The sequence below is a fragment of the Ruditapes philippinarum genome, unplaced genomic scaffold (genome assembly GCF_026571515.1).
Source record: "Ruditapes philippinarum isolate M1 unplaced genomic scaffold, ASM2657151v2 ctg11172_1_1_1_1, whole genome shotgun sequence".
NCBI classification, from domain to species: domain Eukaryota; kingdom Metazoa; phylum Mollusca; class Bivalvia; order Venerida; family Veneridae; genus Ruditapes; species Ruditapes philippinarum.
In genome coordinates this window covers 1-14,520 of record NW_026853884.1, presented here as the reverse complement: position 1 = coordinate 14,520, position 14,520 = coordinate 1, and the positions used below count along the sequence as shown (strand labels likewise).

Below are 14,520 nucleotides of genomic sequence, written 5' to 3'. Positions count from 1 at the left end.
AATTGCAAAATTTTACTAAGTCAAGGGCAATAACTCTTAAAGTACTAAAAATATCCACACGAAAATACCCAGGTGCACAACTACACATGCTGATCAACATTCCTGTAAAGTTTCATGACTCTCGGTCAAATACTTTTTGAGTTACATGCAACACAAAAGTGAACAGACGGACGAACGGAAAAAAGGACGGACAGACGGACGGAGGGACAAGGGTAAATCTAAATGCCCGCCACTAATGTGGGGGCACAATTATTACTAAAATAAAATGGTTAAAATGACATTTATATGAGCACCACGGAAAGTGTCTGTTGTCACCTTAACATTGATTCTGTAATATCATCATATGACTTTATTTAGTACATGTATATACTAATGCAAATTCAATTAAAAGTACTTTGTTTGCTAGTTTTGAAAAAAATAAATCTCCGTTGCCACTCTCGCGCATGGCAGCCATCTTGTCATTTACAAGATTGTGTGCGTTTAAAATAATCTTTATTTAAGCCAGAATTACCTCCCTTAGGCCATTAAATCTATTTTTAGACTCAAAAATCTTTCTTATTCCCGTTGACGACTTTCTATATAGACTGACGACATAATATACAAAAATTACTTTATGATTTTTGAATCTTTATACTTTATTTATCGATTTCCTTTTAGATCTCAGCCGCATATAAGGATCACTCTATTACCCATTACGAAGGATCGGTAGGTTTATTAATATGCCCAAGTTAGCTGGTTTACAATTTATCCAAAATCTTGCGCAGTCTCAAGTTTAAATTATAAAAGTGAATGTTAATGAATAAACATTTCTACGAATCTAATGACTGCGTTTGGTTTTTTCTGTTTTATTGTTACATTAATAGTTAGTGATGTTTTCATATGTTGTCTGATGTGTTCTTGGTGCTATCCCTGTTACCTTGACTTTGTGTTACGGACGTTTTGTTCTTTGTTTTATAAATCACTGTTCCCTTTTTTACTCCGTTATGATATACGACTTTATATTAAAGTACGTTACTAATAATTTAAACAGTGCATTGCTAATCGTATTTTATCGCAACATTTTAAATTTTGCACTCTGTTGCGCCCGTTGCGCTAAAAAATCTCCGTTGCGTATTTTAGTGGTACTGCCGGTTTTGTTCTATTTATAATCTCAACTGGAGGTCAGATTGATATAGATATTTTCTGAGGCAATGTTTTTTTAAGGACTGATTGGTATGCCTTATTTAATGATTTGAATCGTTTGTTTGTTCTCAGAATGAAATATTATGACATAATTCGTTCGTCAGTAAGACCGGTGTAGACGATGTTAAAATATATGATTTTTCCCGCAGACGGGAAGGATACAAAAAATAATATCCGTAATGTAAATTAAACTTTTATCTTAATCAACTAATTTGTGTGGAGAAAAACAACATTTTTTGTTCACTTTCGTTTCTTTGTGCAATATCTTATGCAATAAAATGTGCAAGTCATTGTCAAAAACCGAAATATTTTACATTGTATTTTGGAAATGACACAGTCTTCCTTTCTGATGTGTTACGAAATTTATGGAAGAATCCATTATTGAATGGGGAATTCAACTTCACTGTAGCTCTCAAATTTGTGCTATTCTGATTGACTCTGTTTTGAATTAACATTCACATTCAATAAACTTTTCATCTTTCTTATGCTTTAACAGAAAAAATCTTCATAACAATGTCTGTTGAGACAAAAAATACAAGATACACTATCTCAATTTATCGCTACAAAGAAAGCCTATATAACCTTGCAATAAAAAAAACCCTTTAACTCCCAAAACAGAGACAAATTTTCAACTCTAGACCATAATTTGGATATACTTTGTAAAAACTAACAAGCTAAAGCCTTGTGAGAAATATTTAAACTCTAGCCCTTTCCATTTTGAAGTATAAGAATTTTAAATTTTTCTTTTAGTTGCCATAGCAACCAGAGTTTAGCATGGAATGGCATTCTTTGAACAATCTTGATAGAGCTTCATACAATGAGTATTCCTGCCAAGTTTCATTAATATTGGCCAAGTGGTATTGTAGAAGATGTCGTTTGAATAAAATGTGGACAGACGACGGACACATTTGGTTGGCCATCCTAAAAGCTCACCTGCACTTTGTGCAAGGGGAGCTAAAAATGAGTTGAATTTTTATTTTTACTTCTATCCCACAACAACTAATTTTTGTCTTCTGCAAAGAAAATGGAAGCACAACAAGAAATTGATATAAATCTAACTAATTTTTCATTAAATTCAAATATTGATAATATGACTGAGTCAGAAATTGAAAAAGCTTTTGAAAATGCTACAGGTAATGATCATGACCAAGATATTCCTGATTTTGAACTTATTCCTTCTCAATCCTCGCATATATCTTAAGACAGACATCTATGAAATATCAGATTATAAAATCGGTCTGTCTTCCCGTCGAAATATTGAGACTAGACACATACATGCAACGGTTCATTTTATCAGCAAAGAAAAATAAAGGGGATGAGTATGAACCAGGCTCATTGGATGCCTTTATTGGTAGCCGACTAGAAAGGCATTTAAAATCAAAAAAATATCTGGTTGGTATAAAACGTGACTCCTGAGAATTTATAAACACAAGAGAATGCCTCAGAAAAAAATCAATGGAGCTAAAATCCTTGGGCAAGGGAAACAAGCCTCATGCTGCTGAATGCCTAGAAGACCACCATCTACAAAAAATGATTGAAAATGAAACACTTGGAACAGGAAACCAAAATGATTGAAAATGAAACACTTGGAACAGGAAACCAAAATGATTGAAAATGAAACACTTGGGACAGGAAACCCACTATCTTTACTCAATTCCATGTGGCTTGCTTGCACATCAAATTTTGGTATGCAAACTGGAAAAGAAGCTTCTATGCTGAAATCGGGAGACATAAAATTGAGATCAGATAGTCCACGGAGAGTACCTGATTTATGACACCGAGAGCCAAACCAAAGCTAGAAGTGGTGCTGAACCTAGAAATATCAGATATAATCTGTAAAAATGCTGTCCCGGCTCGTGAAAATATGTTGCATTTTATCATGTTTTGTGAAAATATATTACATATTTCACTCAAACGAAAAAATATCCTCTTATTAATTCTGATAATGATAATCTATTAAATAAAAAAAAATAGTGCATTTAAAATTCAGCCAGATCAGGAGTTGAACCTGAAACCTTCCCAAATCTGAATAGAAACTAAATTTGGGATGCTCTAACCAATTAAGCTACCTGGCATAGAAAATCAAATAACACATGAAAAAAATAAATATTCAATTTTTGAGTATGGTAAAAATAACATTAAATTTTAAAATATAAAAATAAAATATTAAATTTAAAATGTCTCCATTTTTTAGGTTATAAGTAACAACAGTTTAACAAATTTACTGCATTAAATATAAAATTGAAAATTTTGGTTTCATTTGCAGAACATATAAACCAAAGGCTTGGCCTATACCAGGTACCCCTGAAAAGTGTTCTATCACACTATACAAATTATATCAATCAAAAAGAGCTAATGAAATGCTTGATCCAGAAGCCCCATTCTTCTAGACAGTGGCAAATGAGAGACCAAACGAGGGTCAAGCATGCTACAAGAGAGTTGCAATGGGAATATACAAAATTTACAATATCATGAAGCAAATGAAAACTGGCGCAGGTATTGAAGCACCCAAAATCAAACCATACAGGTATGAATTCCAACAACAATCAAAATTAAAACTATTACATATCATACAAAAGAAAAATATTACATACATTCGTATGTAATATAGGTACGATTGCATACTACTTTTTGTGAAGACTTTTTATACTTGCTGCATTATAGGTGTAATGTAAAATGAACAAACATGTCATGAGATATGCCGGCTCGTGAAAATATGTGGCATTTTATCATGTTTCGTGAAAATATATTCCATATAACACTCAAACGAAAAAATATCCTCTTAACATTTAAATATTTAATAACAAATGAATAAGTAAGAGGACTACTATAATTACCACATAGTCTAGTTTTGGAGTATTTCAAGAGGGCAATATTGATGGTGAATGTAGATGAATCATGAAGAGGCATTCTAGCATTCAGTAAATAGTAGAACAAACAAAAGCTTCACTACATGCTCGTGTAGAAGGCAGGAAATCAAATTTGTATCACTGAATTAAAAAACTTTATCTTCAATTATCTTCTTTATTTTTATAATTAAAAATATTTTTTTATATTTATTTAGTTTGGAGTTTAACTTAGTCAACATAGTGTTTTTTTTTTATTATTTGTTTTTCTCTAATTGGTTTAAAAAAATAATTATTTTTTTTAATTAAAAACCTCGATAATTTTGGACAAAGAAACTCTGGAAAAAAAACTAAAAATCGAAAATTTCTTTTTTAAGAAAAGGGAGCAATACCATGTAAATATCAAACCGCAATTGAATGGGTTCTTATTAAATAGTTCTGTAAAAGATAATAACTTAAACATGGTTGTTAACTAAAATAAAACTTGTACAGATGATACGACAACAGTATCCTCGTTATTTTGCGATAAATTCATTAAAATGACCCTCATCATTATCAGTCAAAGATAAACAAAATATAAACTCTATGTCACATGACGTGATCACTCACATCTGAATAAAAGCCTGGGTAAACTTTTAGCTGTAGAGGAGATACATATTTTCTCAAGAATTCAAGCCAACCATCTTGCAGATCAATCTGTGTCATATGTATGTCATCGGTGGGAACATTCTCGTACCCACTGCTTAATCTTGCGTCCTAGAAATAATCAAACATGCTTGTACATGCTGTTATAAAACTATCTGTATCATAATCCTAGCATATATGCCATTGATATATATTAATATAACAGCCAACCAAAAGCCCTTTCAGGTTCCTTGTCTTCGATACAACTGAAACAGTACAAGACACTTGAAAAGTTATTTCATTGAGTGAAACTGAAACAAGTTTACAGTAGATTTTATAAAGGATTCTTTGAATGATTTAAAGTCTCTAAAACCATCTGACTTTAGCAGAATATACAGAAACCAAGAGGGTTATATAGGACATGACCTTGACCTTTACAAGCTGTAAATTTAGTGAATTGACATAATTTTGCTAAAAATAACTAGAACTGCCACTATGATGGCGTGAATACCCCCGCATACCACTTTGTCAGAATCAACAGTCACCATTTAGAGCTCAAGGACAACCTCCCTGCCAAATCTGAGGTTACTAAGCCAGTGCATTGCTAAGTTATGTATTCTACATGCTTCAAATGTGAAAATGTCAAAATCAATACATTGCGGACAGGACATTCTTTAGCAATTGAGAAGAAAAGCTTTTTTTGTCAAGGTCCCTGTGACCTTGACATTTGACCCAGTGACCTCAAAATCAATAGGGGTCACCTTATAGTCATGATCAACATCCATGCCAAATATGAAGACTGTGGGTTAAAGGAATCTTAAGTTAATGGGCGGACAAGCTTTTTGAAGTCAAGGCCCCTGTGACCTTGACCTTTGACCTTGTGACCTCAAAGTCAATAGGGGTTATCTACTAATCATGACTAAGCTCCATGCCAAATATGAGGACTGTGGGTCTAAGGAATCTTAAGTTATTGGGCGGACAAGCTTTTTGAAGTCAAGGCCCCTGTGACCTTGACCTTTGACCTGGTGACCTCAAAGTCAATAGGGGTCATCTACTTATCATGACTAGCTTCCATGCCAAATATGAAGACTGTGGGTCAAAGGAATCTTAAGTTATTGGTCGGACAAGCTTTTTGAAGTCAAGGCCCCTATGACCTTGACCTTTGACCTGGTGACCTAAAAGTCAATAGGGGTCATCTACTAATCATGACTAACCTCCATGCCAAATATGAAGACTATGGGTCAAAGGAATCTTAAATTATTGGGCGGACAAGCTTTTTGAAGTCAAGGCCCCTGTGACCTTGACCTTTGACCTGGTGACCTCAAAACCAAAAGGGGTCATCTACTAATCACGACTTACCTCCATGCCAAATATGAAGACTGTGGGTCAAAGGAATCTAAAGTTATTGGACAGACAAGCTTTTTGAAGTCAAGGCCCCTGTGACCTTGACCTTTGACCTGGTGACCTCAAAATCAATAGGGGTCATCTACTAATCATGACTAACCTCCATGCCAAATATGACGACTGTAGGTCAAAGGAATCTTAAGTTATTTGGCGGACAAGCTTTTTGAAGTCAAGGCCCCTGTGACCTTGACCTTTGACCTAGTGACCTCAAAATCAATAGGGGTCATCTACTAATCATGACTAACCTCCATGCCAAATATGAAGACTGTGGGTTGTAGGAATCTTAAGTTATTGGGCGGACAAGCTTTTTAAAGTCAAGGCCCCTGTGACCTTGACCTTTGACCTGGTGACCTCAAAATCAATAGGGGTCATCTACTAATTATGACTAACTACCATGCAAAATATGAAGACTGTGGGTCAAAGGAATCTTAAGTTATAGGGCGGAAATGAAAAAACCGACGGCCGGACGGACGGCCGGACGGCGGCCGGACGGACGGACAAGCTGATTCCAGTATACCCCCCTTACAACTTTGTTGTGCGGGGGTATAATTAGGAAATATTCACCTAGTATATCCCAATATTTTAAAGTAATAAGCCATGTAAGGGTGTTACATCAATGTGACCTCAATAACCTGACAAGGTAAGATAATGTAACCTTGAACTTCAATATGTTAACAGTAATAATCTTTGACCTCTTAAACATTAAAGGTAATCTTGTAATCTGGTCAAGTATTGCTTGTTTCAGTATTCACATATTAATGTACAGTCAGTAATAAGAATTTAAAGTTAACTGACATGCAAAAACAACTATAAGGCGACAGAACGATTGACATAAAACATGCAAGAAAATTGTAGCTGAAGGTTCAGGGTGGTCATCACAATTAAATATTAGTCTTATTGATCTAATACTAACTGTAACATCACATCTGTTACATTTACGGGCTGTAACACCACATATATTACATTGATTGGCTGTAACACCACACCTGTTACAGTGACTGGCTGTAACACAATATTTGTTGCAGTTACTGGCTGTAACACCACATCTGTTACAGTGACTGGCTGAAACCCTACATCTGTAACAGTGACTGGCTGTAACACCACATCTGTAACACCACATATGTTACATAAACAGCAATTAAAAAGGCAAGTAGAAATTCAGGCTCCTAATCTGACATGCTGGAATACATCCTAGAGACAAAGATGATAGTTTTGTTAATGAGGGTAAGTAGGGGGAGGGGATACAAGAGCTAGCAATGTCAAGCATCAATTCTAACATGCATAAACAACTTTCAGTATTCCTACATTACTATAGTATCCAGGATAAACTTTGGTTGCTAGGGGAGCTACATAAACACGTAAGAATTCCAGCCATTGATTCTGTAGGTTAATCTGTGTCATATGAACATCGTCAGTAGGTACATTCTCGTAACCACCGGCTAACCTAGTGTCCTAAAATAATACTCTACTTAATCAATACTTTATTTTACAAATAAAACAGTTATCAACCAATTATTAACCAATTATCAACCAATTATTAACCAATTATCAACCAATTATTAACCAATTACAAATGTATCAACCAATTTTTAACCAATTATTGACCAATTATCACGAAATCAATCAATAATCTGCCAAACTTGTGGAATGATTTTGCCAGGTTTCAAAGTCAATGAAATTTAAAGGATTTTAATATTAAAATATAAAAATTAAGCTATGAACAGTATAGAGCCTGGTCAGACTGCACACTGGCTCTAGACTGGTGCCTAACGCTCAACAATTTTGGTTACAGCAGGATAATCTTTAATTTGAAAGAGCAAAAAATAAACTCAAGCTTTTTACAGCTATCAGTTAACTTAATGTTTGTTATTTATTACAAATGTCAATTAAAACATACAGCCAAATTTGAAGTTTTAAAATCACTAGCTCATTAATCAAATGTCTATTAACAAAATCCAGTCATTTATTTTGCATGTATTACAGTTTATTATTAAACAGTTTTATATTTTCATAAGTTATGAGATCACCTTTACTGATTACCATAGCAAATAAATAATGGTGAAATTAATGATCTTTAAAATAAAAGATAAAACTGAATACAAATGAGCCGTGTCACGACAAAACCAACGTAATGGGTTTGCGACCAGCATGGATCCAGACCAGCCTGCGTTTTATGCGCAATCTGATCAGGATCCATGCTATTCGCTATCAGTTTCTCTACTTGTTAAAGGGTCTGTAAGCAAACAGCATGGATCCTGATCAGACTGCGCGGATGTGCAGGCTGGTCTGGATCCATGCTGGTCGCAAACCCATTATCTTGGTTTTGTTGTGACGCGGCTCAAAACATACCTCGCTCTTGCCACCCGACCACATGTTGACATTTTCTAACTCTGCTACTATCTCATCACAAAACACTTCTGTCATAACTGGGAACCAGAAAACATCAGGACATGGCTGTAAATATATGAACAATATTCATGTTCACACTTGTTAAAAGGACAGTTAATTTTGTTTGGTACCAAACTTGTTTAACCCTTTCGCTGCCAGAGGGTTATTGTTTTATTGATCACCTATTTGCCAGAGGGTTTTCTAAGAAATTACTATATTATTAATTAATACAATTATTATTATTATATGATATTAGTATTATAATAATTATATATGTTTCAAAATATGCTAGTATAATAATAATTATTGTCGATGGTATAATTTTCTTTATATTTATTATTATATTTATTACTTTTATTAATTTATTATTATTATTATGATTATTATAGAAACGGCAAAAGCCGTCCATATGGCAAATACGCCAAAAATAACAGGGACGGCATAAGCCATCCCTATGGCAGTGAAAGGGTTAATAGTATTCCAGTCATTATTATTTATTGACATATATTCACACAACAAAATGTTTCTTCAGGCACATGCTGGTACCTGAGTAAAACAATCTTCTTTACAACTTCTTCACTTAAAAAAAACTCTTTAAGTTCTTGGAAAGATTCAAACCACTAGGGGCAAGTGGTTCATAGGGGCAAGTGGTTCACAGTCCACTACTTTAACTCCACGGCCAAAAAGGCCTGGAAAAATGCAGATAGACTTAATACTAGAAGTTAATTATTTTTTCTATAATTACTTGCCAACTTCTCCGTGTAAGTTATATGACAGAGGAACACAAAACTAGACATACTACCCGTACGAAAAAGATAGCAGGATTCCGCCTAATATAAGCAGGAAAACGCTTAAAATTTCCGTGTATATAAGATTTTCCTGCTAATTTAAGACGGACACGGAATTTTGTAAAAAATCCTGCTAAGCAATTTCATATTTCGCCTAAGGCTTAGGCGGAAAATATGGGATGAGCAATAATTTAGACGGGTTTTAGGACTTAGAATTTTGTCAGTTATTTGTTAACAAGAATTATGTACTTAGACTTTTTTGTTAACCAGAAATTTAACTTAGAAAATTTTACTAGACAGATTTCTGAATTTGGAGAAATTTCTGCAGATGACAGGTATATAATAAATCGATTATTAAGTGATCAACAATTATTTTGCTGCTCTTATTCATTGTCAATTTTCAAAACTAAAATATTGTTTGTACAAACATAAACATACATAATCATTAATTGATAAAAAAAACTCCACAACAAAACTAAAACTTAGAACATATTATATAATGATGTTGTGATGACTTTTGCATAGAATATATTTCATTGTGTTAAATTTGGGTATGAACTAAACTCATATATTAAGCTTTTTAATGTAATATAATTAAATGAGTAATATCCCTGAAAATTTCTTATCAACAGGATAAATAAATAAATACTGCCTCTAGTAACCACTCTACTATGATTTACATCACAGACCTGATAACACACAGGTCAGATCGTAAATTCTGCTACAGTCCAGACTGTTCCATGTGATTTATTTGGGGGGAAGCAACAGTTACTTTGTACATTTTATATGATGAGTCTGTTTAGAAGGACTTTGCAAAGTTTTTTTTAAAGATATTTATTATGAATTTTGGATTCCTTTTCCGTTTATTTTCTGGTATTTTTTATATAATTGTGAAAATAAAACGATGGGTTGGATTATCCCTGTTTACCATCATATCATGGACTTGTCCATAATTTGAAATCTAGGAAATATGGGTCAGCAGAAGCTTAGACAGTGGAAATAAAGCAAATAACAAAGGATTTTATTGATAGTTAAAAATTGTGGTGATAATATATAAGCAATTTTTGAGATAATATTTTGTTTAAAGTGTAAGGATTGAATATTTTTGAATTTTTCAAAGAAAAAAAAATAAGACTTAGCCTTGTGAATGAAAATGACAATAATCTGGATATGCTCAGTTGTAAATGAATTTTGAATGCTACATTATGACCTTGGATAAGAAGATAAATACCAATATCATAAAAATTCAGGTAAGTAACTTTTGGATACATTTAAACAATAAAAATATATTTCAAATAAATTAAATAATTTTGCATTAAGTTTGAGAGTAAATTTGTAACACTAAGTTTGGTTGTAATGAATTATAGTTTAAATGCATGTATAATTATAACTGCATACAATGACAAGAAACAATAATATAAGATATTAGTGGTGGCAGTGTTTTACTGATGACTGTTTGTGTTTCAGGATATGTCTCAAGCTGGTGTAAAAAGAATGGGAGGGGAGGAGTCACGGACAAGGATATTAACGATACCATAAGTTAAAGCAGATCAGTTATGCTTGGAATAAAAATGAAAACAACTGGCTGAACAAAAAACATTTACAGTGAAATAAAATGAAATAATTTGCCATGGATTAAAACAATACAATAGCAGTGCAATAAAAAATATAACTCGTGTTTCTGTTTTTTGTGTGACTCTTTTACGTACTGTACATGCACCCTAATGTAGAAAACATTATGGTAAAGCTCACAAAAATAACTTAAAAGCTTTGTAATTGTGATCACCTATTGTCTGTTTGCAATTTTGGATTCCAATCATTCTTATGCAGCTAAAAAATAATGTTGTATCCATCCATAATTCAGCTTTATTAGTGTACTATCACAAAATTGAATAACTTCATTTCCTTAGGCGGATTTTTTGCTAGTATTCCTTAGGAAGAATTTTCTCCTGCTAGTGATTTTCTAAGTAGGTATTTTTTTCCTGGTTAAAATATTTTAGGCGGAATTTTTTCCGGCTAAGAATTTTCCTAAGGCGGAATTTTTTCCTGCTAGTGCTTTCTTTAAGCTGAATTTTTTCCTGGTTAAATATTCTAAAGAGGATTTTTTTCCTGCTACCCTAACTGTTTTCCTCCTAAGAAAATTTGCATATTTCGCAGCGTATTCCTGCTTATAGGAGGAATCTGTGATATGTAAACCTGAAATGCCTTAGACGGATTACGCCTAGTAGCTATGTGGAATTTCTGCTTTTTTCAGGGCGGAAGTTTTCGTACGGGTATTGTAAACCTTACCATTGTCGTAAAATATGTTCTTACTGGACAAGGTATGTATTCAAATTCAAATTTCAAAATGATTAATGATTGCCATTACCTGTTCTATGACAGCATTTTCTGCTAAACTGTGTGAATAATTTGGGTGTATGTATCGTTTCTCCCAATCAAACGGGTTATTAAATATTTCCCATAATTCAATATGAAGTCTACCAGTCTGTGCTCCATCTGAGTTGATCAGGTAACCAAACTCTTTCCTGTTTGTAACAAACATAAAATAACCCTGAAATGTCAAAATAAACATAAAATAACCCTGAAATGTCAAAATAAACATAAAATAACCCTGAAATGTCAAAATAAACATAAAATAACCCTGAAATGTCAAAATAAACATAAAATAACCCTGAAATGTCAAAATAAACATAAAATAACCCTGAAATGTCAAAATAAACACATCTGTTAAGTAATACAAGGTGAATTTATAGAGTAATACAAAATAAACACATTTATAAAGTAATACAAGGTGACTTTATATAGAATAATACAAAATAAACACATTTATAAAGTAATACAAGGTGAATTTATAGAGTAATACAAAATAAACACATTTATAAAGTAATACAAGGTGAATTTATAGAGTAATACAAAATAAACACATTTATAAAGTAATACAAGGTGACTTTATATAGAATAATACAAAATAAACACATTTGTAAAGTAATACAAGGTGAATTTATAGAATAATACAAAATAAACACATTTGTAAAGTAATACAAGGTGAATTTATAGAGTAATACAAAATAAACACATTTATAAAGTAATACAAGGTGACTTTATATAGAATAATACAAAATAAACACATTTATAAAGTAATACAAGGTGAATTTATAGAGTAATACAAAATAAACACATTTATAAAGTAATACAAGGTGACTTTATATAGAATAATACAAAATAAACACATTTATAAAGTAATACAAGGTGAATTTATAATGTAATCCAATATAAACACAATTATAAAGCAATACAATAGAAACACTTTTATAAAATTATACAATGATATTATTTATCTAGGGCATGAAATTTGTTGTCATCAGTTGAAAATGATTGTTTATTGTGTCTGTGCTTATCAAGTCAAATAACAAGAATCTTCTGAATTCATTTATCATACATTAATTAAAAATTTAAAATTTCAGAAAATAATTTATGTACATTGTCTTTATAAAAGCATTTTAAAGATTAAATGGTGACTTTAAATCTTTACATGTTTTTATTTCATTAAGGCACCTATGTAGAACAACCAACCATCTGTTTGCAAGCTGGACAGGTTCTTTACAGAAAATTATCAAAAAATCTCTAGCTAAAATTCAACCTACTGTAGTGAGGGGCAACTAGTACAAAATAAGAAACCATAACCACTTGAGAATGGAAGCTCCTATAAAACAGCAGTTCTGATTCCAGACTGGAGGGAAACCTTTATAATTATCAGTACCAGCAGTTCTGATTCCAGACTGGAGGGAAAGCTTTATAATTATCAGTACCAGCAGTTCTGATTCCAGACTGGAGGGAAAGCTTTATAATTATCAGTACCAGCAGTTCTGATTCCAGACTGGAGGGAAAGCTTTATAATTATCAGTACCAGCAGTTCTGATTCCAGACTGGAGGGAAACCTTAATAATTATCAGTACCAGCAGTTCTGATTCCAGACTGGAGGGAAAGCTTTATAATTATCAGTACCAGCAGTTAAAGATTCCAGACTGGAGGGAAACCTTAATAATTATCAGTACCAGCAGTTCTGATTCCAGACTGGAGGGAAACCTTAATAATTATCAGTACCAGCAGTTCTGATTCCAGACTGGAGGGAAACCTTAATAATTATCAGTACCAGCAGTTCTGATTCCAGACTGGAGGGAAACCTTTATAATTATCAGTACCAGCAGTTCTGATTCCAGACTGGAGGGAAAGCTTTATAATTATCAGTACCAGCAGTTCTGATTCCAGACTGGAGGGAAACCTTTATAATTATCAGTACCAGCAGTTCTGATTCCAGACTGGAGGGAAAGCTTTATAATTATCAGTACCAGCAGTTCTGATTCCAGACTGGAGGGAAACCTTAATAATTATCAGTACCAGCAGTTCTGATTCCAGACTAGAGGGAAAGCTTTATAATCATCAGTACCAGCAGTTCTGATTCCAGACTGGAGGGAAACCTTAATAATTATCAGTACCAGCAGTTCTGATTCCAGACTGGAGGGAAACCTTAATAATTATCAGTACCAGCAGTTCTGATTCCAGACTGGAGGGAAAGCTTTATAATTATCAGTACCAGCAGTTCTGATTCCAGACTGGAGGGAAACCTTAATAATTATCAGTACCAGCAGTTCTGATTCCAGACTGGAGGGAAAGCTTTATAATTATCAGTACCAGCAGTTCTGATTCCAGACTGGAGGGAAAGCTTTATAATTATCAGTACCAGCAGTTCTGATTCCAGACTGGTTGGAAAGCTCAATAATTATCAGTACCAGCAGGTCTGGTTACAAACTGGTGGGAAAGTTTTATAATTATCAGTACCAAGCAGGTTAAGGTTTAAGCTGTGTGTATACCTTTTCTCTCAGAGTTTTACATAATGCCATATCAGCATCCAGACTGTCAGAGTCATACCCATTTCTCAATGCAGGTAAAACATGTGCTTGCACCAGATACACCCCTGTCATATATGGAACGTTCCATAATCCACTGTGAAAAAGATAGGGAAAAAAATCAATTTAAAGAATTTAAATGAATCAGAATATTTCAAACTTTAATGTCAAATATCTACATTATTTCTGATAAAGTTTAATTGTGTCAATGTTGTTGGGTTTTATGTTGCACCAAAAAAGTAGAGGTCATATTGCAACTTTTCAGCTTACTGGTAGATTGAGACCTCATGTTGCCACTCTGTGCATTATTACAGGCACAAACGGGTACAAGTTGAAAGTTTAAGATTAAAATAAACTTAAAACCTCTTTTTATATTCCTTT

At 33.1% G+C, this 14,520-nt stretch overlaps 1 protein-coding gene and 1 long non-coding RNA gene across 3 annotated transcripts; one reads left to right on the top strand and one right to left on the bottom strand.

Moving 5' to 3' along the window:
* Nucleotides 1-4,371: 4,371 nt before the first annotated feature.
* On the bottom strand, nucleotides 4,372-14,255 carry LOC132738252 (procollagen-lysine,2-oxoglutarate 5-dioxygenase 2-like). 2 transcript variants are annotated; one of them, XM_060725720.1, is made up of 4 exons: nucleotides 14,104-14,255; nucleotides 11,601-11,783; nucleotides 8,406-8,510; nucleotides 4,372-4,784 (listed from the first exon to the last, which is right to left on the bottom strand). In XM_060725720.1, the coding sequence occupies exons 1-4, from the start codon at nucleotides 14,212-14,214 to the stop codon at nucleotides 4,617-4,619; spliced, it is 567 nt and encodes a 188-aa protein (XP_060581703.1). In that variant the 5' UTR covers nucleotides 14,215-14,255; the 3' UTR covers nucleotides 4,372-4,616. The 2 variants fall into 2 exon arrangements, with proteins under 2 accessions (XP_060581703.1, XP_060581702.1); XM_060725719.1 differs by lacking the exon at nucleotides 4,372-4,784 and adding an exon at nucleotides 7,224-7,508.
* Nucleotides 9,543-10,909, top strand: LOC132738253 (uncharacterized). The gene is made up of 2 exons (XR_009626847.1): nucleotides 9,543-10,482; nucleotides 10,700-10,909. It is a non-coding gene; the product is annotated as an uncharacterized LOC132738253 (long non-coding RNA).
* Nucleotides 14,256-14,520: the final 265 nt, after the last annotated feature.